Genomic DNA, 27,079 nt, shown 5'->3' with positions numbered 1-27,079 from the left:
TCGGGGTGTTCCATCTGCAGAATCTCAGATTTCACAGAGAGACCATGCTCTGTTCTGTAAAAACCTTGGCGTGTATGTGATTTGGCAAGAACTGAAATGTTTTATTAATAGTCTCTTCATCTCTAATTTGCTTCCCACCCTTCCTGACAGCCTGCAGTTCACCTGGCCCCCCTCACCTAATCCCTAAAGAGCCTTCATTAGGCCAAAGAGGTTTCTTTTTAATGTGAAATACTGTAAACTGACATGTTTGGTAAATATTTAACAATTCTAATAGAACCACCAAGTACTTAGGATCAAGGAAACTGCAAAATTCTTATTCTGATGCTATAGAGACTTCAAATAATTATACCTCTACAGCCTGGTGATGTAGGGAAACACTATCAATATAAATCTATTACTTAATTTTATGTTTTTCTTATGCAAATAGTCTTTTTCATTATCTTTAAAGTCCAAAATAATAGCTTATTTTTTTTCACAAGAAAGCAAGTAAATTGACTGGTTGCCCGACACTGAATAACTCTCTGTTTGCAGCGTCTAATTCTTTGCATCAGAAGTGTGCCTTGGTCCGGTAGCCGGGTTTCCCGGCATGGACTTAGCTGCTCGTCCAGCTGAAAAGCAGCAGGTGAAGGAGGTCGAGCGCGGTGGTGACGGCAGATGCTCTATCCCCCCCCCCCCCCCTCACAGCTAGAGACAGTCTCTGTACTCAGCCGGTAAACGCTGAGCTCAAGTAAAAAAAAAAAAAAAAAAAAGTTTACCTTTTAAGCAGAGTCAGAGGGGTTTAAAAAACTTCCTCCAGTCTCCGTGCTTGGCACATCGTCCCAGTGTTTGTTCCCACTCGTGTTGGGGAACTGGGCAGCCTGGTTGGTTGAGTGGCCCCAGTGGGCTAGGCCCTGCAGTTAGGTTTTTTCTTTGCAAGCCACGTGGTAGGTTGTGGCGGCGTTTTTTGCGTGCTCCTGTGCATGCTCTACTGCCCTCTACAGGCCATCAGTTTGTGCAGTGCTCGGCTCTGCGCATGCATTGTGCGCTCGTTTCTGGGCGCGCCTTTTACGTGCACAACCTTTTGAACTTTGCACACTTTGGGACTTGGCGCACAAGCTATGCATGCTCTTGTTGCACTTACTTCTGCGGTGCTTCAGTTTTGTGCGCATAAATTTTTGAGCGTGAGCCATTCAGATGAACATTTACTGCCATGATAGTGCTGGTACTGAAGAAGCCTAAGCATCTTCCTATTTGTGTTGCCTGTCATATTAGGGCTTCTCAGCCTGTCCTGGCTTCTAACCTGTGTCAGCGCAGCTCCAGTTCCTTCTGGGCTTAATCTGGATCCAGCTACTTTTTCTTGGGTAGAATTTTTTCAAGGCTTATAAGCCTTTCTTCAGGCACAGTCCTCCGCTTCCCCCATTTCTGTTCAGTCGGACCCTCAGCCAGTGGCTTTTCTCTGTGCCAGTCCTATGCTTAAGCACTGGGACTCACCTAGACTCCCTGTGGGTTTTCCCGACAGGAATCCGGATGGCACTGATGAGGTTGATCCTGATTCCCTGGAAGATTGGGGAAATTCCTCCAGGACTGGAACTGTATCAAACCATATTGAAGTTCTTTCATAGAGATGAACTGCCAGCCCTGGTTTCCCAGACTTTGAAACAGCTAGGTGTTCCTGGTTCGGATGCCATGTCGGATCCAAAGAAGAATCCCATTTTGGTTTCCTTAAGTAAAGCCTCTTGTTTTTTCCCTGTGATGGATGCCATTCAGGAATTGATTGATCTGGAATGGGACGCCCCAGAGGCAAATTTCAAAGGGGGTCGGACATTGGAAGGCCTGTACCCCATGGATACGGCTGTGAAAGAGAGTTTGTGTTACCCAAAGTGGATGCACTGGTATGTGCCATCTGTAAGTGGATGTCTATCCCCTTAGAGGGAGGAGCAATATTGAAGGATGTACATGATAGAAGGAATGAGGCTGTTCTGAAGCAAGCCTTTGAGGCAGAGGCAATGACTTTACATATCACTTCCTGCTGTGCCCTAGTGGCGCAATCTTGTCTGCTTCTCTCGAAGGAGGTTGAGGCATCTGGAGAGAATGCCAGAGCGGTTATGGGCCTGCTGCCACCTTTTTAGTGGACACAGGTTGTGATTTGATCCATACCTCGGCCAGAGGAGTGACTTTGGTGGTAGCAGCCAGGCGTCAGCTGATGCAGCCTCCAAAGCTAATCTGACCAAGATGCCCTTTAATGGCTCGCTCTTGTTTGGGAGCGAGTTGGAGAAATTGGCTGGTAAGTGGGGCGAATCTCCAGTTCCTTGGTTACCGGAAGATTAGAAGCAGTTACTTCTCTCTTTTGGTATGAGGGGTCATTTCCGGGGTTCAAAGCGTTTTTTTCCTACAAGAGGTCTACCTTTCAGCAGACTCGGCCTTTTGGTAAGTCTCAGTCCTTTTATCCCTGACAGTCCAAGAAAGGAGCAGGCTTGGGTGGTAGACTTTCCCGAGCTTCCCAATGAAGGTTTGCTGACCCACCTTTGGGAACAAGAGATAGGGGGATGTCTCTCTCTCTTTTATCAGAGGTGTGTTGAGAAAACATTGGACCAGTGAGTCCTGGAGGTGATACGAGAAGGATATATACTGGAATTTTGCAGTATTCCTTGGGACGTGTTCATGGTGTCCCTTTGCCACTCCCCGCAGAAGAAGCAGATAGTGAAGTTCACATTTCAAAGGCTCCTCAGGCTGAGGGCTGTGGTTCCAGTGCCCATGTCTGAAGAAAGTATGGGGCGATATTCCATTAATTTTGTTGTGCCCAAGAAGGAGGGCTCCTTTCATCCCATCCTGGCTCTCCAGGGTCAACCATCATTTGAAGATGACTCATTTTCGCATGGAAACCTTACGCTCTGTGATAATGGCGGTGCAGTTGGGGGAATTTCTGACCTCCCTGGATCTGTCAGAGGCATACCTTCATATTCCCATCCGATTGGCACACCAATTCTTTCTATGCTTTGCAGGGTTGGGGTGCCATTATCAGTTTTAGGTGTTGCCCTTTGGTGTGGCCACTGCTTCCAGAACATTTTCCAAGGTTATGGTGGTCGTAGTAGCGGTTTTGCGCAGAGAAGGGATCCTGGTGCACCCATATTTGGACAACTGGCTGATTTGGGCCAGGTCTGAGGAAGAGAGCCACCTGGTGACACACAACTTGATCTCCTTATTACAGGAGCTTGGTTGGGTGGTGAACGTGACCAAGAGTAATCTTCAGCCATCCCAGTCATTAGAGTATCTGGGGGCACGGTTTGACATGCAGCAGGACCCAGTTTTCATACCGGACGTTCGGTTTCAGAAATTGATGTCTCAAGTGCGTCAGTTGGTGAACACCAAATGCCCAATGGTGTGGTACTACCTACAGGTGCTTGGCTTGTTGGTGGCAACCTTGGAAGTGGTGCCATGGGTAAGGGCTCACATGTGTCCTCTTCCGCGCTCTCTGCTGTATCATTGGAACCCACAGTCTCAGGACTATGCAGTTCAGCTCCACTTGCCGATGGAAATCTGCTCCCACCTCCAGTGGTGGTTGCAGGAGGTCATCTGAGAAAGGGATGATCCTCTCCGACCTGGTTGGTACTCATGACAGATACGAGTCTCCAAGGTTGGGGGGCTCACTGTCTGGAACTAATATCCCAAGGGTGTTGGGATGCCAAAGAGTCCTGCTGGAACATTAATTGCCTGAAAGTCCAGGCGGTACAGCTGACATGCTTACAATTCAGTCACAGGCTGCGGGGTCAAGCAGTTTGCGTGATGTCAGACAATGCAAATACAGTAGCCTACATCAATTTCCAGGGAGGAACCAAGAGTCAGCAAGTGTTGCAGGGAATAGACCAGCTTATGTAATAGCAGAAGGTCATCTGCAGATGATCTCGGCCTCTCACATTGCAGAAAAAGACAACATAAGAGCGGACTTTCTAAGTAGGGAGAGTCTGGACCCAGGAGAGTGGGTGTTGTCAGCCGAGGCATTTCAGCTGATTGTGGATTGCTGGGGCCTTTATCCTTGACCTGCTGGAAACCTCACAATGCGAAGGTTCCTCGATTCTACAGTCTCAGGAGAGATACGTGGTTCCTGGGACTAGATGCTCTCATACAGATCTGACTGGAAGACAGATTGCTTTATGCTTTTCCTCTGTGACCCTTGCTAGGCAGAATAATTCACAGAATCGAAGGCCACAGGGGCTAGTGCTCCTGGTGGCAACAGACTGTCCCAGGTGTCCGTGGTATGCGGATTGCAAAGACTCCTGGTGGAGACACCCTTTTGTCTTTCTCCGCATATGGATCTGTTACAGCAGGGATTGGTTCTTCACAAGGATCCGGCTTGGTTCTGTCTTACAATTTGGCCCTTGAGAGGGCTCGCTTGTTGAAGCATGGTTATTCCTCTGAGGTGATTGCCATCTTACTCCACACTCACAATTTCTCCACTTCCTTAACTTATGTGCGGGTTGGGAGAATTTTTGAGGCCTGGTGTGAGGAGCATGGTGTTCTTTCTCGTTCATTTACAATCCTACTGTTCTGGATTTTTTGCAAGATGGTTGAATAAAGGATCGGCCCTTAATTCCTTGAAGGTGCAGGTTGTGGCTCTTGCCTGTTTCAGAGGCCAGGTGAATGGTGGTTCCTTGTCGTCTCACCCTAATGTGGTCCATTTTTTTAAGGGAGTGAAGCATCTTAGGCCTCCCTTGAGGTTGCCGATTCCCTTGTGGAGACTTAACTTGACTTTGAAGACAGTATTCCTGGTGACTATATGTTCAGCGCATCGGATTTCTGAACTGCAGACCTTGTCTTGCCAGGAGCCGTTCCTTCGGGTGATTCCAGAGGTGTTGCAGCTGCATATTGCTCCATCTTTCTTGCCCAAGGCAGTCTCGGACTTTCATTTGAATTAGTCCATCTCCTTTCTGTCCCTGGATAAGGTCAGGGATGCAGCGGAGTATTACCTCCTGCATCCCTTAGATGTCAAGAGATTTGTCGTGTAGTATCTGGAGGTTTCTAAACCTTTTCGAAAGAATGATTGCTTGTTTGTTCTCCATGGCAGGAGTAAGCAGGGCGCTCTGGCTTCACGAGCTACCATAGCTCACTTGTTTAAGGAGGTCGTCACGGCTGCATATGTGGATGCTGGAAAGCCATTGCCTACTCAGGTTAGGGCTCATTCTAGTAGGGATCAGGCAGTGTCATGGGCAGAGGTTAGCTGTTGTCTCTTGTCGATATCTGCCAGGCTGCGATGTGGTCCTCCTTACATACTTTTTCCAGGTTTTATCATCTGGATGTGCAGGCCTGGGGGGATGCAGCCTTTGCATGTGCACTGTTGACTGGACCGTGGGCAGCCTCCCACACTGTTAGGGAGTAGCTTTGGTAACATCCCACTGTTCCTGAGTCCGTCTACATGCTAGGAAATGGAGAAATTGCTTACCTGATAATTTCATTTTCCTTAGTGTAGACAGATGGACTCAGCTTCCCACACTGAGCTGCCACATGAGTATGTCAATGGTCCTCCTGTGGGGCTCTGGGTCCCAAGGAGTTACTGGTAAGTATTCATCCAATCCCTAGATTGGGGTACCTAGAATCTTACATGAGTTCAATGTTTCTTGTTGGTTGAGTACAGTTATGGTTGCCTGTTTTAAATCAAGTTTTAATAAAGTTTTTTGATAGTCTGTTCACAGTTGCTTTTGTAGAGAATACTTGCAGGCTGGGGTCACTGCAGGAGTATATATCCTGTGACATCAGCTTGCTCTATATCCATCTGCTGTCTACACTAAGGAAAACAAAATTAACAGGTAAGTAATTTCTCCATTCCTTTTGCAAATGAAATCACAGAAAAACTTTCATTTTGATTGATGTCAGCAACAACCAATGGAACGACGAAGCTTCTCTGCCATGCTCAAATTACCCAATGTCAAACAGCTTTATAGTCTCATTTAAACCTTTAGAAATCAACAATTGTTCTTTCATGGCTAATCATTTCAGTCAGTCACCTCCCTTCTCATATATAGGAACATGATCAATGATGGACCGTTTTATTTGTTGAAATGTATGTGGGTAATTTGAGCATGGCAGAGAAGCTTCGTCATTCGATTGGTTGGTGATATCAATTAAAATGAAGGTTTTTCTGTAATTTCCGTTGCAGAAAGAAGGATCCATTTCCAATGGTGGCAAGTTCCCCTGATGCAGAAAGTTAGATGCTGTGAACTCTCAAAACGCTGTTTGGTGTTGGGCGACCGGTCAGTTTACTCACTTTCTTTTGAAAAAGATAAGTTGTTATTTTGGACTTTAAAGGTAATGAAAAAGTCTTGTTTTATTTGCAAAAGAAAAAACATAAAATTAAATAATAAAGACTTATGTTGATAGTGTTTTCCCACAGCACATAGAGTGCTGAGGTGCAATTATTTGAGGTCTCTATAACATCAGACTAAGGATTTTGTAGTTTCCTTGATCCTAAGTACTTGGTTATTCTATTTGAATTGTTGAATACTTACAACCTATGGTGTGGTATTGTAGTGCTTTATGCTAAATATTTTAGCCAGAATGCCTTCTTAGATTATTATGTGGAAAGCATATGGGGACAGACTTAAAAGATGTACACATATGTACCCTAAAAGAAAGGTGGGATATGATAGAGATGTTTAAGTACCCCCAAGGTATCAATCCACAGGAGGAAGGCCTCACGAAATAGAAAGGAGGCTCTGCAACAAGAGGTCATAGGATGAAGGTGAAAGGGGGGTGGACGCAGGATTAACCTAAGGAAATATTTCTTTACAGAAACGGTGGTGACTGCATGGAACAGCCTTCAGGTGGACGTAATGGAGATAAGGACACAATCTGAATTCAAGATAGCAAGGGACAAGCACAGGGTATCCCTGAGGGAGTTAGGGATTTTAGAGCTAAGCAGTTGCATGGATGGGCAGACAAGATGGGCCATATTACTGCACTGTGAAATGTATTTCACTTGAACTTTTCCAGAGACCCTGATCTGGTTTAATGTGCTTTGCAAAACGCAGTCTGGCTGCATCAAAGAAAAAGAATAAAATGTACAATATACCATACATTTCTTTGCCTCCAGGTAGACATGATAATGCTGATAGTAATTTATTGGATAATATCATTGCATACTATCTTCATTTTTTTTTTTTGTGCTTAAGCAGGAAGCACAAGTAAAAACCACTGCCTTCAAGAAGAAAAAAAATGCAGAGTTTTTTTTCCTGGGGCCTTTTGACTTCAGTTTCTACTACAGCAGGCCAAGGGGATATCCCCGCCTGAGCAGTTAGGAGTCAATTAGTAAGTTAGGGCCAGACAGGCCAGCAGGTGTTTTTGGTTGTCTCTGCCTTGTGTGAGTTATCTGTTTGGGAGCTGGCCCCAAAGGGACATAAAATGGAGCAGGTAATACAGGTCCTGGCCTCAGGGCAGCAACAGCTGCAAAGTGCTGTACAGACACAAATAGATAAACAGCAGCAGCTGCAAGACCAATTAACGCAACAAAGCACTATCTTAACTCAGCTAGCTAAGGCCCTGCGAGCGACTATGTCCAGAATACCTCAGGTACCTTTATCTTCACATATCCTGTTTAAGATGAAGGGAGGAGAGGGCCTGGAAGTCTTTATAAAGAATTTTGAACAGACCACCCCCGGTTGGCCTGGCCAGAGACCAGTTGGACAACTTACTTGGCTAATTTGTTCACAGGCAAAAATCAAGTGACGTTCCAGGCTACTAATCTAGATGGGAGGGCTTTCTATGAGGATGTCAAGGCCGCTATACTAAGAGAGCGGGGTACTCCCAAAATACTATCGGCAGCAGTTTGGATGGGCAGCCCTACAGCCCAGGAGAGCCCCAGAAACTTCTTTCATCATTTGAATGATACCAGGTGGAAGTGACTCCAGCCGGAGGCAAGGTCAGGATTGGAAGTGGCTCATCAAATACACCTGGAGCAGTTCCTAGAGAGTCTGGACTGTCCCATGTGGATTTGGATCTGCCAACATACTGGGCTCACCCTGGAGAGAGCCCTAGAACTGGTGGAAACCTTCCACCAGGTACAGTCAATGCCTGCAGGCATAAGGGGCTTGGAGAGATAACCCATAACAGTGCACTGGTGTGGTACAGAAGACAGAGGACATTAGCAATGAACTTCTGAGATAGGGGGCTCAGCTCTGTATCAGGGTTCCAGATGTCAATCTCGTTCACATGTTTTAAGTGTGGACAGAAAAAACACTTGGCAAGGGACTGTCGGTATGGCCAAAGCAAACCTATGAATGTTAGCCTGCTGACCTAGCCAACCCCCAAGGAAGAAATACACATACTTAAAAATAATGCTCTGAAGCAGTGGCGACCCATAACCCAAAAAAAGGGAAATACGGATATGGGAACAACCCAAAAATGGGGCTTTGCAGACCCCCCTCTTTTTGTGCCCTTCGTGCGGAGAACGGGCATGAAGAAGACTGCTGTCCATATAGGCAGCTGGAAACTGAAAAGTCTTTAAATGAACCTGGTAGGCAGAAACCTGAATGACCCTACGGGAGTGTGCTTTCAGTAAAACAGATGTTCATGCAAAGTAAGAATGTCCTTGGCTTGATCATCTGGAGTGCGAACAAAAGTTAGCAGAGCAACGCAAGAAGGAGCAAAGAACGGGGACAGAGCCCCATAGTGATAATGACACATGGTTAACATGCTTGGAATTACAAATTGTCAAAACTCCAAAGCTGCAATTTTGTGGATGCCCTGCATGAGTGACTTAAGGACTTCACAATCCAGGTAGAACTGGAGGGAGCTTCTACCCAGGCCTTGGTGGATTCCGGCTTTAGCAAAATGTTCATTCTCCAGGATTTACTGTGACCAGGACACATCAACTATAAAAGGAAAGCGACATTAACATGTATACATGGGGATGAACGGAATTATTCAACCTCCCACATTCTCTTGATGACTGCTGCATGACAAGCCGAGCTAGAAGCGGGTGTCTTCCCCAAACTCCCGTACCCAGTAATCCTGTGTCGAGATTATCCCCATTTTGCATCTGTATAGAGACAACGCGTGGGTAGTTGAGACAGTATGTATTTGATAGGAATGTGCAGCAAGGACGGATTCATCCCATTCGGTAATCGTATTCGTCGGGACCCAAATCCGTTGCATCCGTTCTCGGGGGACCCTGATCCGTTCATTAGTTACATATGTATTCGTTTCCCCCCAAAAACCTATTCCCAACCCTTTAAATTTAATTTACTACAACCCCCCACCGTCCTGACCCCCCCCCCCCCAAGACTTGCCAAAAGTCCCTGGTGGTCCAGCGGGGTTCCTGGAGCGATCTCCTTCACTAGGGCCGTCGGCTGCCAGTATTCAAAATGGCGCCAATAGCCTTTGCCCTTACTATGTCACAGGGGCTATCGGTGCCATTTTGAATACCGGCAGCCGACGGCCCGAGTGCAGGAGATCGCTCCAGGATCCCCGCTGGACCACCAGGGACTTTTGGCAAGTCTTGGGGGGGGTCAGGAGGGTGGGGGTTTATTCATTAGTGATACGTTGTATTCGTGAGGGTTCGCCATACGTTTCGTGACCCCCACGAATACAACGAATATGGCATATATATTGTGGATTGCCAATATGTTGCAAACGAATGCACACCCCTAGTATTTGAAGCTGAGCCAGGGTGTACCCCAGGCATATCTGGACACTCAACCTAACAAAGCTGAGCTGAGTGGGAGGATATGTGACAGAGTATACCGACAACTCCCTCATTCTACTTTAAGGAGCCTGTTTCAGGCTTTTAACCCAGGCCTCCTTAAGGCAGAAAGCTGCAAAGGATTCTGGGTGAAGGGAGGTTCCCTTCATCCTGCCATAAGAACCCAGGACTAGAGAGCTTGGGGGGGCCTCAGGAGAGCTGGTAGGACCCCATGGGACATCCGTATGCTGTATGTCTACCTAATATGTGTGCCTGATGCAGGGTGAGCTATTACTTTGATGTTTGCACTTTTGACGCATTGTAAATAAATAATTACACCCAAACCAAGTTAGTCAAGTCTTGTGGTATTCCTGAAACTGTTCCTGCAGCCACAGCCGGCCCAAATACGCTATAGTTGCATTGTGATCGCCTGTAATGATGTGTGTCTCAGAGCTTCCAACCAAGAGTAAAATGCTATGGAGAATGTATAAAACTCTCTGATCAACTTATTGGGGATTATCTGCAGATTGTGAGCCATAGACACTGCTTTTAGTTTGGTTGCATGAGACACTAGCATTCTAGATTTGGGATGTACATTTCAAAAGCATTGACTTCTACAGCTTCTTCACAACTAGTCTTCAAATGCGGCAGCTGGTGCAAAGCAATTGATGAACGAAGTGGACACATTTTATGGAATATAAGAAAATAATATATAGCTACATGGAGCACAGTTTGGGTCATTGCCACAATTCTTTTTTTCTGTGGAAGTTGCTTTCTTGTGAGTAAGACGTTATTGCAGGGTCTCGCAGAGCATTTCATGATCTTTCCATCCACAAGTCCTTAAGCGAAGAAGGGTTTCTATGAATTTATGGGCTGCTTTCGCACTGTAGTGTAATATTGTTCTTTAATGTCTGTTTATACACTCTAATGGGCAGTATGGCCAGGGAATTGGGGGAAGTGGGATCTTTAGCCAGCTGTTCACTTTTAGCCCTCTAGGTGCAGTGCTGCGTGCTGAGATCTTAGAATCAAACACATATTCACCCATGTGGGCGCTTCAGATCCTCTGCAGCCCATCTGCTATGTTATCTGTCCTGATGCTCTTGTGAGCCCCTATCACCTCCAGAACCACTACTTTCTCCAGCTGCTGTGCAGCTGGTAAACGTGAACCCATTACTACTTGAACCAAGAGTGAAGCCCTTCCTTGCAACCCATGCCCCTACAAAAAAATAAAAAATAAATCTTCATTATTAATAACTCGGACATATAAAATGTATGAAAAAGTTATAATGATGTATGGTTACTGTAGCATTCATCTCTTAAAGCCAGGCCTGTCAAGGAGGATGATGAACTTTTAAGTTAATTGCTTATGTGTCTTCTGCCCGCTCTAGTAAGAATTCTGCATCTCATATATCCAGTTTGTAAATATATGGTAAAAAGCATCTTCTAATGTTTCAATTATCCAAATGGCTAATAATTCATATACTCCATAACTAGTCCCCATTCCTTAACGAGCTGTGAAACCATCGCAAGCATGTTCTCAAGAAATATCTTTCAAATGATTAAAATAAGAAAGCTCAGAACTGAGACTCAATCCAGCACTAATGAAATCTTTATTGCTGCTACAAAGCGTACTGTATATTGATCTGCCTCCGCTGTGTATAAAATCTGAGGCGTAGGCGGATTTCCACATATAATAGAACCCTCATAGTGAGGTGTGTTTCTTTTTTTTTTTTTTTTTACCCTCCCCCATGAAAAATAAAACTTTCACCATCGGAAGAGAGAGAGAAAATAAATAAGAAAGGCCAAATGAGTAATGGCATGGGATAGAACTTGTGCACATGCAATTACACACTTCTGTGTTTCTTGTAATGCAGTTGTGAATTATATATATTTTTGCATTTAGCAATAAACAGAAATAAATTGAAGGCCTTGCTGAAAGTCAATTTCAACAGAATAATCTGGGTCCCCCAATAATAATTCACTGTCAAACTTTTAAAGTAAGTTTCTCTGTTATGTTTAAGGATTCATCTTTTTAATATTCATTGTCAAATTGCAAATACATTTTATAATGTGGTTTCCAGTCAACGAAGGTTATTTCCCCTTTTCTCCCTGTAAAAGCAAATGACAACAAGAATATAAACCAAAACACTGACCAAAGTGTTCCATGAGAGACGACATATGAAATAGTTATTAATGAATACCAAAAATGGACTTATATTGGTCCAACTAAAGAAGAAAGATCATCTTTTCTGCATTAGCTGCTTATATTCCTCTGCCAAAGCTGTCAGGTAAGGTCCCCAGATTTGATAAATAACTGCATACTTTTTAGAGGACTTCTGAAGAGCTGACCTGTTATTCCATGTAGATTCAGACCAGTCCAGAAAGGTAGGAGCATAAGTCTTTCAGCCAATTGAAAAATATACATTTCTTAGCAACTACAAAATAATCTGTGGTATCTCGCCACAAAGGTATGGGGATCTAAATTCAAAATACAAAAGTCCAGAAAAAATACACTTTCTTTCCCAATTGGTGAACCACCATTTTCCAAAACATTTGTATTTTTGTGCAGGACCATAAACCTTTAGTTTTGCATTTTAAACAGATCCAATAAGACCCATTTGCTTAGTTCTCAGTGGTTGTTAGATTATCATTCTGTGCATTATACTAAATTGAAACTGACAAAAGTCAACATTAGTAGATGTCTTAATATTAGCAAAATTACACTGAAATATATCTTTTCGCTGAGGATTTAAATTACAGCCCTTATTGCAGATGTCTGCCAAAGCTAGTATAACATTTTGAGGATTCATATTGACAAGAAACTAATAAATGCTAAATATTGAAGCATTTCTTTGCTCAAAACGACACAAAGAGGAAGTGAATTGGGATGAAGTGAATATTAAATGTGTTTGCATAAGTATTGCGGAAATATAATGGCGAATTTACAATTACATAAAGAAGCCATTTCCAGAATTGAAAAGATTGCATAGTGACTGTGCCTGGGATCACTAAATCACCAATCCTCATCCCGTTATCTGCTAATTTTTTATACAGTATATGGAATAGAACTGTGCCGGTAAAAAAGAAAGGTTACCCAGAATTGGTTAAAAAAAAGGAGAAACTGAAGGAGATCAAGAGAAACGGTATCAAAGAAATCGCCATTTCCTAGCAGAGTCTTGTCTGCTGTGTTTATTTTTATTCTGCTTAACCCATTGTATTGTTCATGTTTTAATGTTTATGTATTAATGTTCCCTGCCTAGCATAGCTGTTTGTCTGGATGGGTGGGCTACAAGACTTTTAAAATAAATTTTAAAAAAAAAATGGATTGCATTGAAGTACTCGGGCAGGTGGAGGGCAGCTCCATGCGTGTTAGCTACAGGATGCTTGCATTTTGAGTCTCATGGGACTTGGGACCCCAGCAGAGTGGTGGCTGCTGCTGCTGCTACCAGCGCAATCCCTTTTGGCACAAGAATTGCACTAAAAGCATGCTTGCTTACCTGTAGCTAGGGTTCTCCATAGACTGCAGGATGAATTAGCCACAGAGTGTGTTTTAAATATGGCTAATTCATGCCTGCTTGTCAGTGGAGAAGGGGGTTAATCTTAGCAGGCACTTAGGCCCTTAACAAGGGAGCTTGGTCACTCCTGAGAAAGGGGAAGTAAATACACTGGAAAAAAAATTGGTATTAGGAAATATAGGAGAAATTTTGCTTTCTTTATCACTTGTCATAGAGTGGGGTTTTTTTTGCGGACTATGATACCTTTACCAGCATTAAGAATTATCTAAGGATGATGATGTGCTTTCAAAGCCCTGGTGGTCACAGAAGCTTCTATCTATTTTCTATGACCCGTGCTGCTCACTAAGGGGTGCATTTTTAGAGTTCCTCGCATTAAAAGGCCCACATATGTGAGTATATGGACCAAGCACGAGCAACTCTTATTTTAAAACCTGGAAAAATATGCATGTATTTGCGCATGCGCGCACAAAAGAATGTGTGAAAAGGGGAAGGATCTGAGGGCGGGTCCAGGACATTCTGGGGTGGGGCCAACATTTCCACCCATAAATCACGATTTTTATAACCTGCGAACACAGTGCGCGTAGGACAGCTACCTGCGCATATTTATTTCTGCTCTTCTTCAGGTGTAAGTCGGAATAAAAACTCGCTATAGCCAAACACTGAGTGGGCGAGGGGGTCTGGATAAATTGGAGGAGTGCAGGCTGAAGAACCAGAGGAGTCTTGATGACCTAGAAATAGAGAGGACAAACTGGTGGCCTGAGTGGTCAAACTGGTTATTTCTTACACGCGCACATGTTTTAAAATGTGCTAAGGAAACATACACTAATAACATTTCCTCGTGTTACAGCTTAAAATTAGGAGCACACGTACGCAAGCTAGGCATATTTTATATAACACGCACGCACTTGCGCAAACAATTTAAAAGTCCAGCGTATATGGGCCCACGCGCGCTTGTTTTAAAGTTATCGTCCCTGAGGATAATTTTCAAAAGGATTACATGCTTAAAACTGGGTTTTACATATGTAAATGCACCTTATGTGTAAGTGGGCTTTTGAAAAGTGCTACAGTATATGCTATTGAATTGCCAATAGGTCATACATGTGCAAGTGTTACATTTACATGTGCAATCCCTTTAAAAATTTCCTCCCAATGTTGCTCTATAACATGAGTTAAGTATATATCATTGAAGATGCACTGGAAGGAAATCTGACTTCAGGAGATGACTGTGTCAGGATATTGGCTGAAACAGTGCTCTGTAACCGGGCTCTGTGGTGTCCAGACCTTATGCTCATCGTTGTCTTTGGATAAGTCTGGAGGCCGATATTCAATAAAGCCGGGTGGTTCAGAAGTTATCCTGCTGGACAAAAGTCCGACTGAGTGTACATGCTTAAAGTTATCTGACCCAAAAAGCACGAAGGAAGGCGATCTATAATAGCCGTCAGGATGAAAGAAGAGAAATAGATGCCTGTAGTCTTAAAACAATCCTTTATTGCAGTGGAGACACAAGGGTAGCCCGACTCTGGCCGAGTTTCGCCGTTTCAAAACGGCTGCCTCAGGGGCTTACAATAATCTTCTTGAATTCATTAGTTATATATCGACTAAGAATATAGTGTGATCATATAAAGAGCTGTATGATCTCTTATGTTGCGTCTTGAAGCATTCGCGATAGCAGAACTCCACTAGCAGAACTGCAATAAAGGATTGTTTTAAGACTACAGGCATCTATTTCTCTTCTTTCATCCTAAAGTTATCTGACTACATGGAGCCGGATAACTAAAAAACCTAACCGGCTATGTTTGAATATAACCGGTTAGGTTTTTAAGTTATTCGGCCTTGTGTGACTGGATAACTTGCTGCTTATCCGGATAGCTTTAAAAAGATATCCGGGTAAGTAGGCCCCAGGCTGTGGCTCATTTTCCCCCCCCCATCCTCAAACTGCAAAGATGCCATAGCAGCCTGGCAAACCCCACCCCACATCTCCTCCCTACATCGTAAAAATGAACCAGTGTTGCTGCTGATCCTCCCCACCCACCCCCGGCTATATTGGAATAGCTGCTATCACACCCTCCCACCTCCACCCCCAACCAACTATATAACGAGGCTGCCGAGGTCTCCCACCTAAATTGCCCTACCGGGAGTGGAGTTCAAACATTACCCACTCCTGTTGACATCCAGTGCTGCCTCTGTCAAAGCTTACATACAGTTTACACTTCCAGCACTTTAAGAGGCTCCCATGGTTTTCACCATCAAGAATCTCCTCCTCTCCTGATTATCAAAATAGACTGTTCAAGTTAAGTACTGGATGGATTGTGCTTTATAGGAATACTGCGAAAACATGCTACATGGGGACTACATTACATGTGGTTGGTACATCTTCATGTTGTCTGTGACTTTTGAGGTTTATGGGCTGTGAGTTTCATATGAATATAAGAATTGCCATACTGGGTCAGACCAAGGGTCCATCAAGCCCAGTATCCTATTTCCAAAAGTGGTCAATTCAAGTCACAAGTACCTGGCAAGTATCCAAACATTAAATAAATCTCAAGCTACTATTGCTTAATAATTAATAGCAGTTTATGTATTTTTCCTCTAGGAACTTATCCAAACCTTTTCTAAACCCAGTTACACTAACTGCTGAAACCACATCCTCTGGCAATGAATTCCAGAGCTTAACCTTGCGCTGAGTGAAAAAGAATTTCCTCTATTTGTTTTAAATGATCTACTTGCTAACTTCATGGCGTGCCCCATAATCCTTCTATTATCTGAGAGAGTAAATAAACAATTTATTTTAACTTGTTCAAGACCTTTCATGATTGTGTAGACCTTGATCATATCCCCCCCTCAGTCATCTCTTCTCCAAACTGAACAGCCTTAACTTCCTTAGCCTTACCTCATAGGGCAGATGTTCCATGCACTTATCATTTTGGTCACCCTTCTCTGCACTTTCTCCAGTGCATCTATATCTTTTTTGAGATGCAGCGAACAGAATTGCACTCAGTTTTGAAGATGCTGTCTCACCATGGAGCGATACAAAGGCATTTTGACACCTATCGTTTTATTTGCCATTCCTTTCTTAATAATTCCTAACATTCTGTTTGCTTTTTTGACCGTCACAGCACACTGAGCTGACGATTTCAATGTATTATTCACTATGAAGCCTAGATTGCTTTCCTGGGTGATAACTCCTAAGATAGAACCTAACATTGTGTAACTACAGCAAGGGTTATTTTTCCCTAAATGCATTACTTTGTACTTGTTCAACTTAAATTTCATCTGCCATTTGGAAGCCCAGTCTTCCAGTCTCTCAAGGTCCTCCTGCACTTTATCACAATCCTCTTGAGATTTAACTACTCTGCATAATTTTGTGTCATCCGCAAATTTGATCACCTTACTCATTGTACCCCTTTCCAGATCATTTATAAATATATTAAAAAGCACCTGTCCAAGTACAGATCCCTGAGGCACTCCACTGTTTACCTTTTGCCACTGTGAAAACAGACCATTTAATCCTACTCTCTGTTTCCTGACTTTTAACCAGCTTGCAGTCCACAAAAGGACATTGCCTCCTATCCCATGACTTTTTAGTTTTCTTAGAAGCCTCTCATGTGGGACTTTGTCAAACACCTTCTGATAATCCAAATACACCACATCTACCAGCTCACCTTTATCCACATGTTTATTCACCCCTTCAAAAATATGTAGGAGATTTGTGAGGCAAGACTTCCCTTGGGTAAATTCATGCTGGCTGTATCCCATTAAACCATGTCTATCTATTTGTTTTGTGATTTTAATCTTTATAACTGTTTCCATGATTTTTCCCAGCACTGAAGTCAGGCTCACCGGTCTATAGTTTCCCTGATCACCCCTGGTGCCCTTTTATAATATCGGGGAGCACTTTTTAAATATCGAGGTTACATTGGCCATCTTCCAGTCTTCAGGTACAATAGATAATTTTAATGATAGGTTACAAATTAACTGAAATAGGTCTGAAATTTCATTGTTTAGTTCTTTCGAACCCTGGGGTGTATACCATCCAGTCCAGGTGATTTACTACTCTTGAGTTTGTCAATCTGGCCTATCACATCTTCCAGGTTCACCGTGATTTGGTTCAGTTCATCTGAATCATCACCCATGAAAACCTTCTCCGGAACAGGTATCTCCCTAACATCCTTGTCAGTAAACAACGAAGCAAAGAAATAATTTAATCTTTCTGCGATGGCCTTATCTTCCCTAAGTGCCCCTTTAACTCCTCAGTCATCTAATGATCCAACCAACTTCCTCACAGGCTTTCTGCTTTGGATAAATTTTAAAAGTTTTTATTGTTAGTTTTTGCCTCTATGGCCAACTTCTTTTCAAATTCTCTCTTAGCCTGTCTTATCATTGTCTTTCATTTAACTTGCCAATGTTTATGCTTAATCCTATTTTCTTCTGATGGATCCTTCTTTCAGTTTTTGAATGAAGATCTTTTGGCTAAAATAGCCTCTTTCACCTCACTTTTTAGCCCTTCTCACAGTCACTTAACCTTCCTTTCACCTTTCTTAATGCGAGGAATACATCTGGACTGTGCTTCTACGATGGAATTTTTTAACAATGTCCTCGCCTGTGGCACACGTTTTACCTTTGTAGTTGCACCTTTAAATTTTTTTTTTTTAACTATTTTCTCATTTTTATCAAAGTTTCCCTTTTGAAAGTTTAGTGCTTCAGTCATGGATTTACTTACTGTCCCCCTTCCAGTCATTAATTCAAATTTGATCATGTTATGATCACTATTGCCAAGCGGCCCTACCACTGTTACCTCTCTCACCAAATCCTGCGCTCCACTAAGAATTAGATCTAAAATTGCTCCCTCTCTCATCGGTTCCTGAACCAATTGCTCCATAAAACTGTCATTTATTCCATTCAGGAACTTTATCTCTCTAGCATGTCCTGTTTCACTTACCCAGTCAATACTGGGATAATTGAAATCTCCCATTATTACTGCACTACCAATTTGGTTAGCTTCCCTAATTTTTCATAGCACTTAACTGTCCTTCTCACCATCTTGGCCAGATGGACGATAATATACTCCTATCACTATACTCTTTCCCAACATGCAAGGGATTTCTAGCCATAAAGATTTGATTGTGCATTTAGTCTCATGCAGGATCTTTATCCTGTTGGACTCTATGCCATCCCGGACATAAAGCGCCACCCCACCACCAAGATGCGCCTCTCTGTCATTGTGATATAATTTGTACCCCGGTATAGCACTGTCCCATTGGTTATCCTCTTTCCACCATGTCTCTGAGATGCCAATTAAGTCTATGTCATCATTCACTGCTATACACTCTAATTCTTCCATCTTACTTCTTAGACTCCTGGTATTAGCATAAAACATTTCAAAGAATTATTTGTTTGTATTAACATTCTGCTTTTCAGTTGACAGGGATACATTGGAATCTTTTAGCTTAGGTGAGTTTTTAATTATAGGCACTTGGACTATTCTTCTTATTATTGCAAGCTCTCTGTTGGGATGCCCTAACTCTAATGCTTCATTAGTATCCTTCAAAGTTACCTCCCTCCAAACCATGTGCTGCTGAGTGACTGTCGGCTTTCCCCTTTGATTTGGTTTAAAAGCTGTAATTGCTTTTAGTTGCAAGAAGAAAAAACTATAAAAAAGAAGCATTAATTGCACAACAAGAGGCTAGTACATGATGATACCTTATGTACTTTCATTGGCTGCTAAGCACACTTTATGATACCAGTAAAGTGTAGACTAATTTTTATGATTATTGTCCAGTATTGTTTGTTATTTTTATTAATAAATCAGTGCTGCTACTTGACCAGATATAACTTGTAAAATGAAATTATGTTTTTCATATGTGTAAAATACTTGCCAGTATAATGGCTCGTTTATGACTTGGGGAATTATTGGAGTAGCCTCAGTATCCTAGATGAACTGCCATATGGGAAATTTCAGTTCACAGCCCAGGCCTGACTCCTGAGCTGGCATTATTCCAGCCTTGTTGAGAGCAAAGGTAATGGGTGTCTGCATCTTGAGCACATAAGGTTATTGTGATTCTTGGTTTCCATGGGGATGGAGAGGGCTGTTGGTTTTGAGGTTGAAAATACTTTCTGGCTTGTAAGTGGTGATACCCAAAGTGTTCTGCTTTGAGTCCTCTTCCCATTAGCCCATAAGCTTTATCGTTACTAATACTTGGTCATCAACCCAAGTGTTGTATCTGTGGACCTTTTGGACTGGGGTGAGATTGGCTCTACCTGCAGGGAGGAGCCCTGCAGATTCTCACCACTAGTAGGTGGACCCAGGCGAAGCAGAGACCGGTCTGGAGCTTCATCTTTAACAGCCCATGTTCCTCTCGGGTTGAGCCTTTGGTTGCTGGGGCCGACAGAACTTAAAGGCCTCTGCTGATGACAAAGGACGTGGTCCATGGCCAGGCTAAGGTTGTAGGCAGGCGGCGGACAGGCATATCAAATGTCCTGGCAAGGATCGGAGCTTATCAAGAATCCAGGCAAGGGTCAGAACCGTATATCCGTCTGAGAGGGGGGAGGAAGAGGGACAGATAAGGCTAGAGCAGGCTGGGCAGACAGACGCAGGAACAAGTTAGGCAGACGAAGACTGGAACAGGCTGGAAGCAACACACACACTACAGAACATAGGAGGACCTGTTGCTGAAGCTGAGTGCGTCGGGGCAGCTGCCCTTTTATAGGGTCAAGAGGATGATGTCATCAGTAGGGGACACTGGGACTTTCCCGCCGTGATCCCTTTAAGAAGCTTGACGTTGGGCGTGCGTGCCTAAGGGGCGCAGGAAGAGGCAGGAGCCAGAGGCATTCAGCAGCCTCCAGATCTTGAGCGGGGTTGGTGGTGTACAGCTGCGTTGGGGGACAGTGGCTGCTGGCCAGAGCATGCCCCCGTGAAGCTGTCCCCGACGAGCCATCAAATGCAACACCAAGCAATAGAATTTCACCTGCAGGATGCTAAGCAAGAAACAATTAAAGCAGGTTTGGAACACAAACTGTTAGGTTCACAAATTCGACTGACAGTTTGTATGGATCATACGTTGCTTCTGTGTTTAGGTTCAGAATAAAGACAGCATTCTTGCTAAACAGCCTAAACATGGATAGACTATAAGATCCATGCATGCAACAGATTGTGTGAGTCGCAGAGAATATCAGACCTATGGCCTCCTCACTGACTTTATGAATGTTTTATTCCTGAGGGAATTCTGCACAAAAAAAGATAAAATTCTGTGCACAAAAACTTAAAATTCTGCATACTTTATATTAGTCAAAATAACACAATATACATGACAGTCTTTAAGTAATTTTAAAATGTAATAGGGAAAAAAGTTATTACTTAAAAGATACAGAGTTTTAAATATTTTGAGCAGAATTTCTCTAGAAGTTCACTGTAAGAATGTCCCTTCCACTCTCTTTCCCTTCTCCCCTGGCCAGTCTTTCACTGTTCCCTCTCAGACCCCAACTCCTCCGCCACTATCTCTCCCCTCCCCTCCCCCTCTAGGCTCAACCTTTTTCACTCTATCTGCACTCCCAGAGTTTGACCCCTCTTTCGGTATTGCCCCTCTCATAGGCTCCCTCTGTCCCCCTCCTTCTCTCTCTCTCTCACACACACACACAGGCTCCCTCTCTCTCTAATGCACATACACATACCCTCATAAAGGCTCCCTCTTTCTCTCATGCATACACCCTCACACAGGCTACCTAATTCTCTCTCTCACACACCCCTGCACATTGGCTCATTCTCTCTCTCACACTTCCCCTACACACAGGTTCCCTCTCTCTCTTACACACACACTCACACACATCCCTTCACACAGGCTGTTTCTCACACACACACACACAATCCCTTCACACAGGCTCTCTTTCACACAAATACACACCCTCACACATGCTCTCTCTCTCACAAACAAGCACCCTTCCCTCACATATACACAAACCTTTTTTCACACACACACACACCCCCGCTCCCAATCTCTCACACATATACACATGCCTTCACAATCTCCTCACATAGGCTCCCTCTCTCTGGCCCCATACCCATGCACCCTTACATATGCTGTCTCTCACCCCCCCCCCCCCCCCCCCCCCCGGCTTGCAGTCTTACTTACAACACATGCCCACGGAAGCACACACTCACTCTCATCAGGGCCTTCACCATGAGTGGGATGGGCTGTGCTCACTGTTGGGATCCCTCCTGTGGCTGCGCCACAGGAGGCATCTTACCTTCTCTTCTGGAGGCCGCTCCGAAGCCAGGGCCTCGCCTGTGAACTATCCAGGACTTGCTCCAGGGCCTGGGAGGCCTCGCTGTTCTTGAGGCCTGCCTGTGTCTTGCTTGGCTCTGCTTGGACTTCCTAGTTTGGCCACGCCCTTCTCCCTAGGGGCCGGCCTGCAGCACTCCACCGCAGTTATAGGGCCGGTGAGGGGCGGTCCAGGTGAACTCCTCCCAGGGAGTTGCCTGCATACAGCAGTATAAAAGGACCTTCACTTCAGTTCCTGTTGGCCTTCGGATTGGGTTCCACAGTTGCCTGTGTTTTCTGACCGATCCAGGTCCTCTGTGGTCTCGCTTGTCTTGACGGCTCCCTGTCCTGTGTCTCTGCCTGTTTCCGTGATGTTGGTTCCAGACGTTCCTAGATGTTTGTTCCTGTTTCAGTTCCTGATGTTCCAGCTTGCTTCAGACTGCCAGGAGTGCAGTAACCCGCTTCTTCCCTGCGCTTGTCCCATTCTCAGCGTGGTCCGCGACCAGCCTTCCTGGGCTGTGTAGGGCGCGCAGTGGGACAGGGTGGTCCACGACCAGCCCATTGGGTCCGCCCGTGTTGGTGGGCTGAGTAGGGCGCCCTGACGGACAGTGCCAATGTCTTCCTTCCCAACTCTCATCTATGATGTCTCCGCTTCAGCCCTCGTCTGGGATGTCTTCGCTGCAGTCTTTGTTTGTGAAGTCTTGTGTTCCAAGGACTCTGTCTACCCTCGTCCTCTGTCCGGCCTGCTGCCCAATGCAGTCACCCAGCGGCAGGTCCGAAAGGGCTTGGAACAGTTGGAGGACCATTCATCAATCAACATTGCGTTGTTGGTTGTCTTGGGCATGCAGGTCCGGTTGAGGGTCAGACCTTGTTCTCTAGTCCTTGCTTCAGCTTTGCCTCGCCTAGCTTTCCATGCTTGCACCGGCTATCCTCCCACGGTGTGGCTTGGAGCTCCTCCCTGAGTCTCGCCGTGGACCAAGGGCTCACTACACCTGCTCGAGAGGCGACCGCGCGCTCGCAGCAGAATCCGAAAGGCCTCCAAGCCCTCGGTTCGTCAGCAGCGTGGAGGACGTGCTGGTAACATTCACAGCACTCCGGGACCTGCTCCATCTTCACCTTGAGTGGGACAGGCTTTGATCATGGCGCATCGGGGCTTGCTCCATCTTCACTGCGAGCAGGAAAGACTCCACTTGTAGCACACCAGGGCCTGCTCCATTTTCACCAAATTCTGCACAGAAAATGAAAATTCTGCGCAGAATTCCCCCAGGAGTAATGTTTGCAGCCCCTCTCTGATGTGTAAAATACAGAATTAGAGGAGAAAGGTGAGAGCAAGGAGGAATTAAAGAAAGTGTAAGAGATAAATGAAAGGGAAGAAAGGTTTTGTAGTGGATATACACATAGAATGTATAAAGCAGCACAGTGTTAATGTTTTATTTATACAATGCAAGTACTACTGCTTACAATCTGAATATCTGAAGCCGCCAATTTTCTGGTACTTATTGTTTCCCTTTCTTAAATGCACTAATCCATGGTTGGGTTATCACAGCTTTGCTTTTATCATTAGTGCATGACTCCATGCAGCCTGCAAGATAAAGAGGAAATCTCTGTGCAATATATACAGTGTCCCCTCTTTATAGCTAACAGGTAGAGGCAGCTTGTTTTAGCAGCATGGTCTGCTCAGAAAAATGCTAAGTAAGAGGAGAACACTTTGACTTATTAAAGATGGACAAAAGCAATCATGATGTACTATGGTGTAAACCATCCCTTCTCCCCAATACACTCACTCGCTTTGATCCTAACATACTTTGTACCTTTACCTTTTCTCCCATGGAAACAATGATGCTGATGTTGATATGATTAACTAATGCTAATTAAAACTAGTGCCTTGCAAGTTTCTTAATGAAGCAGAAGGCTAGTGCCTCATTTGCCATGGTAACTGTGAGTATGGGAGCCATAAGATATTGGCGATATTCGTGGCTGCATCACCTTGCTCCCTTTTGGGAATAGGTTCACAAAGAGGCAGATGTAATAAAGGTTTTTTCCAGTTTTGTCTCGGTAGGAAAAAAAATTAGTACATCCATAAGCCCAAAAATGTCCAGCATTACACATGAGATGCAGAAGTTGTAGCAGTAGGTACTGTAGGTAGCGACTGCATTCTCTCAGTTCTCTGCTGGAATGGGATGTGATGGGCATATGCTGCCTATAGGGAACATAGTAGGTTATTGAAAGATATATATAAAGTTGCTGACTCATAAAAAATATAGTATAAAGTTTAAAAAAAACCCCAACCATTGAGATACAAGACTAAAGAGCAAAATGTGTTTCTTCATGCTGCAGAAAAAAAAACTGGTATTTTATTTTTTTCTCAGGGGGAGAGTGAGGGAGGAATGGGCCCGGATAACTGGGCAGGAAGGATGCAGGCCCTTAGTGTGTGCCCTCCGGAGGATGTGGATTTGTGCCAGGAGCCACAGCTCCTGAAAGGAGGAAGAGTCAGGGAGAGACACCGCCAGCTTCCAGTGCAGGGCTGCCCTCAGCGAGCATGTGTGAGTGACTGCCAAGAGTAGGATACTTTTGGCAGTGAACTCGAGAGAGGGAGCAAGCATCAGTCTGGACTGAAGTAGCGAGGAAAGTGTTTTGGGTAGGGAATGACGCACATCATACTGTAGCAGAAATACGGAAGAATTGCAGCCGTGGCCTCTCTGAGTGTCAGCCGGACAGGAGGCGAGAAAGCAGCGCTCTGGGTTTCTCTCCGTGCGTGCAAAGGGCTAGTTCATAATCTCTTCAGGGTTTTAGGAACCCCCACAAAAAAAGGGACCGGGACTTACAATACCAGGGTTCCTCCCTGCATCCTTCTGTCTGTGTCATTTATTTTTAATGAGGTCTGTTTGCGCACCTTTTTTTTTTTTTTTAATGCTCCACCGCTAGCGAGCTTGGGCGGGCCCGGGACAGTGTCGGGATTTGAGGGGTGGAGGGGGGGGGGGGGGGGTTTGCTTTGCCGCACCATTTGCACATTGCTGCTGCCGCCGCCGCCGCTCGTCCTGCAGGGCTCGCATCAGCCTGGCGGCGGGGGCGAAGCCGAAGCGTCTCGCGCCTCCCCCGGGCGGGAGGATGCGCTGAGGGCCGCGCGCACCCCCCGCACGCGCCCGGGCTGCAGCCAAGGGGCAGGATTATGTCCAGTGAGCAGCGCAACGGCACCACCGGGAAGGAGGCGCACTTCAAAGACCTGTTGTCGGGAAAAGGTATTCGGCTCTGCGCTCCGTGTTTGTAATTTCACATGTGTTGTCGAGGAGGGAGGGGAGCTTCCACGTTGCAGGTTCACCGACCAGGAGGAGTTTTCTCACATGTGTCTGGCTAAAAGGGACTTCTGCACAGTCTTTGCCAGCTGAAGTCTGGGCAAGCAGATGATGTGAGAGAAGAGATGACGCTGGAAAGTTTGCGAGTCTAGGTTTGTTTTCTGGACTAAGATATCCTCGTCATTTTGTATAGCGCGTGCCAGAGGGATGCAGCGCTGCAGACACACAATGGATACGTCCTTATATTAGAGAGAAGGTGAAAAGTAGGACATTTGTCTTAATATGTTTGGGTAGGGGGAGGTCATTTTCCCCACCCCCATATTTTATTGACAAATTGTAAATTTTTTTCCATGATTTTGTTTTTATACAGTTTTTGTTTTCTCCCCTCCCCCACCCTGCAACATTTTCTGTGTGCACCCCTGAGGACATTTGGGATGGATAAGGCAGGTGCAGTGTAGTAGTGCCTGGGATGATGGTAACCTCATTCCAGAGGTGGATGTGCTACTGAAGGGCATGCATGGAGGCTTAAAATATAGATCTGGTTGAAGTTTTAGGAGTAAAAAGTTAAAGCCATTGGTTATTTCCCTCCAAGGTGCATAAATATTGGAGTGAGCATTTTCCTGCCAACCCCGTTAGTTGACTGCTAATTGGTTCTCTGCGGACAGAGTTTGCTTGGTGGGCACCCAGAGGGAAGTCTCCAACGAAGCTTGTGCTTGTGTACACACCAGTGTACCCTGTTTAGCTCCTGTTCAGGTGATTTCTGCTTATCGTCCATCTGGAAAGAGCTGTAGTGCTGCCCTAGCCCCTAGAGGAACTTCTTCATAGGATGGAGGCTCTCACCCCGTCACAGACAACCTCGGGCCTGGGGAAATCTAGAAGACGGCAGCATTGGTGCCCTTTAGGCAGCTGTAGAAGTGACCTGTCATTCCACTGATATCTGTGTTCTAGGGAAGTCTGAGGTTCACAGGCTTTGTGTCTATAGGGAGTCGGATAGTTTCTTCATTTTCAGACAGATGTCATGGTTATTCCTCCAAGGGTTTTCTCTTATGAGTATCCAGGCTCAGTAAATCAGCTCTTTTTTTTTTTTTTTTTTAATTCAGGCACAGAACCTGTAGCTAAGGGGCTGCTAAGGCTGCTGTAACTAACAAGATAGAAGTTCAAGGCATTATTTTATGAAAATGGGCCTGTGGTTTATTTTATACAGATCTGGTGTGTCTGTGATTTCCCTGATATGTTCGCCTGCTTTACTAGTCGCTGTCCAGTTTCACTGGACTCAGACTGGCTGCAGAAAACAACTTGGGTTGAGTACTGTGTGCCAGCTGCTGAATATTTATGATTGGTGATTGTTGAGGATTGATGTTGGGGATGGGGCATTAGCTTGATCTTTCCTCAGCTAGGCTGGGACTAGCAGACCTGTCCTGTGACACTGGATTACAATGCTAGGCAAGATGGGGAAGGAAGCCATGTATGTGATGTGCCAGTCTCATTGTCATACAGTGCTTTATTGTGGAAGCTGGCTGCTGAGAAAGTATTGCATACATAAGATCAGTTAAGGATTCTATACTTCTAGATCTGAGCTTTCAAGATTTAAAGTCAGACTTGGCATAAACTGCTACTATTTTTTGGGCCTGCTAGTGGGTGTAGGTAGCTTTTGTTTCTGGGTGCTCATCTACACTCCTGTTCTGAATTTTTAGGGCCCCACAGATGACGATATTCACTGTTTTATTCATCCATTGTCCCTCTCTCCCTTTGTCCTTCAGCAGGGCCTGGTAGGAAAGACTGCTCTGAAGAGATGAGCATCTTTCTTTGTACCTTGTTGCAGGCCACAGAGAAGAAGAGATTTGACCAGGAAGGAACCAAAATATTTGACACACATTTTCTTTGTGTAAATAAATTATTGAGAGTGATTTTGTATGTTCTAAACTGTATTAGGGATACCCAGGGACCCCAGGGTCTTTCACTAGAGTTTCTTCAATTTTCCAACTTTCATAACTGTATCTTTGGGGAAATGAATTTTTCTGCAGTATGTCTTGTGATCTGGAGCTGTAAACTGTCTTTTCTTTATTGTCATTCCAGTTACTATAGTGCACAAATATCTACTCCAGGTTTAACATAACATCCTTGTAAAAACTCTTCAAATAAAGCAGTCCATATTTCCCTCTAACTCCTCGCTTATCTCTCCAGTTTGATGGAACTTGGTGGCTCACCCATCATCCTCTCCAGATTTCATGTGCTAAACTTAGACTGAGCAGAAACTGTTCTCATGCTCCTGGTTTTCTGGCTTTCTTCCTTTCATGGGACCATGAGTGAAGAGAGCAAAATCAAACCCTGAATTTCTTATAAATTGCCCTGGTTATGGCATGCTTG

At 44.6% G+C, this 27,079-nt stretch overlaps 1 protein-coding gene across 7 annotated transcripts in view; it reads left to right on the top strand.

The window, feature by feature from the left end:
• Positions 1-27,079, top strand: part of LDLRAD4 (low density lipoprotein receptor class A domain containing 4) — a 963,403-nt gene that overhangs the window by 871,606 nt on the left and 64,718 nt on the right. Inside the window, exon 1 of one of the 7 annotated variants that reach the window (XM_029590936.1) lies at positions 24,017-24,298. The exons of 4 other annotated variants lie outside the window; for them this stretch is intronic. Coding sequence is in view for 1 of the 3 variants with exons in the window: in XM_029590934.1 (XP_029446794.1) it covers positions 24,589-24,658 (70 nt within the window). In the remaining 2 variants the exon portion in view is untranslated. Of the gene's footprint in view, positions 1-24,016; positions 24,299-24,397; positions 24,659-24,700; positions 24,865-27,079 lie in introns of those variants that run through there. 2 more of the 7 variants (XM_029590934.1, XM_029590937.1) reach the window with 2 other exon arrangements.

This window comes from Rhinatrema bivittatum, chromosome 2, assembly GCF_901001135.1.
Source record: "Rhinatrema bivittatum chromosome 2, aRhiBiv1.1, whole genome shotgun sequence".
Classification (NCBI taxonomy): Eukaryota; Metazoa; Chordata; class Amphibia; order Gymnophiona; family Rhinatrematidae; genus Rhinatrema; species Rhinatrema bivittatum.
This window is presented reverse-complemented; position numbering and strand designations above follow the sequence as displayed.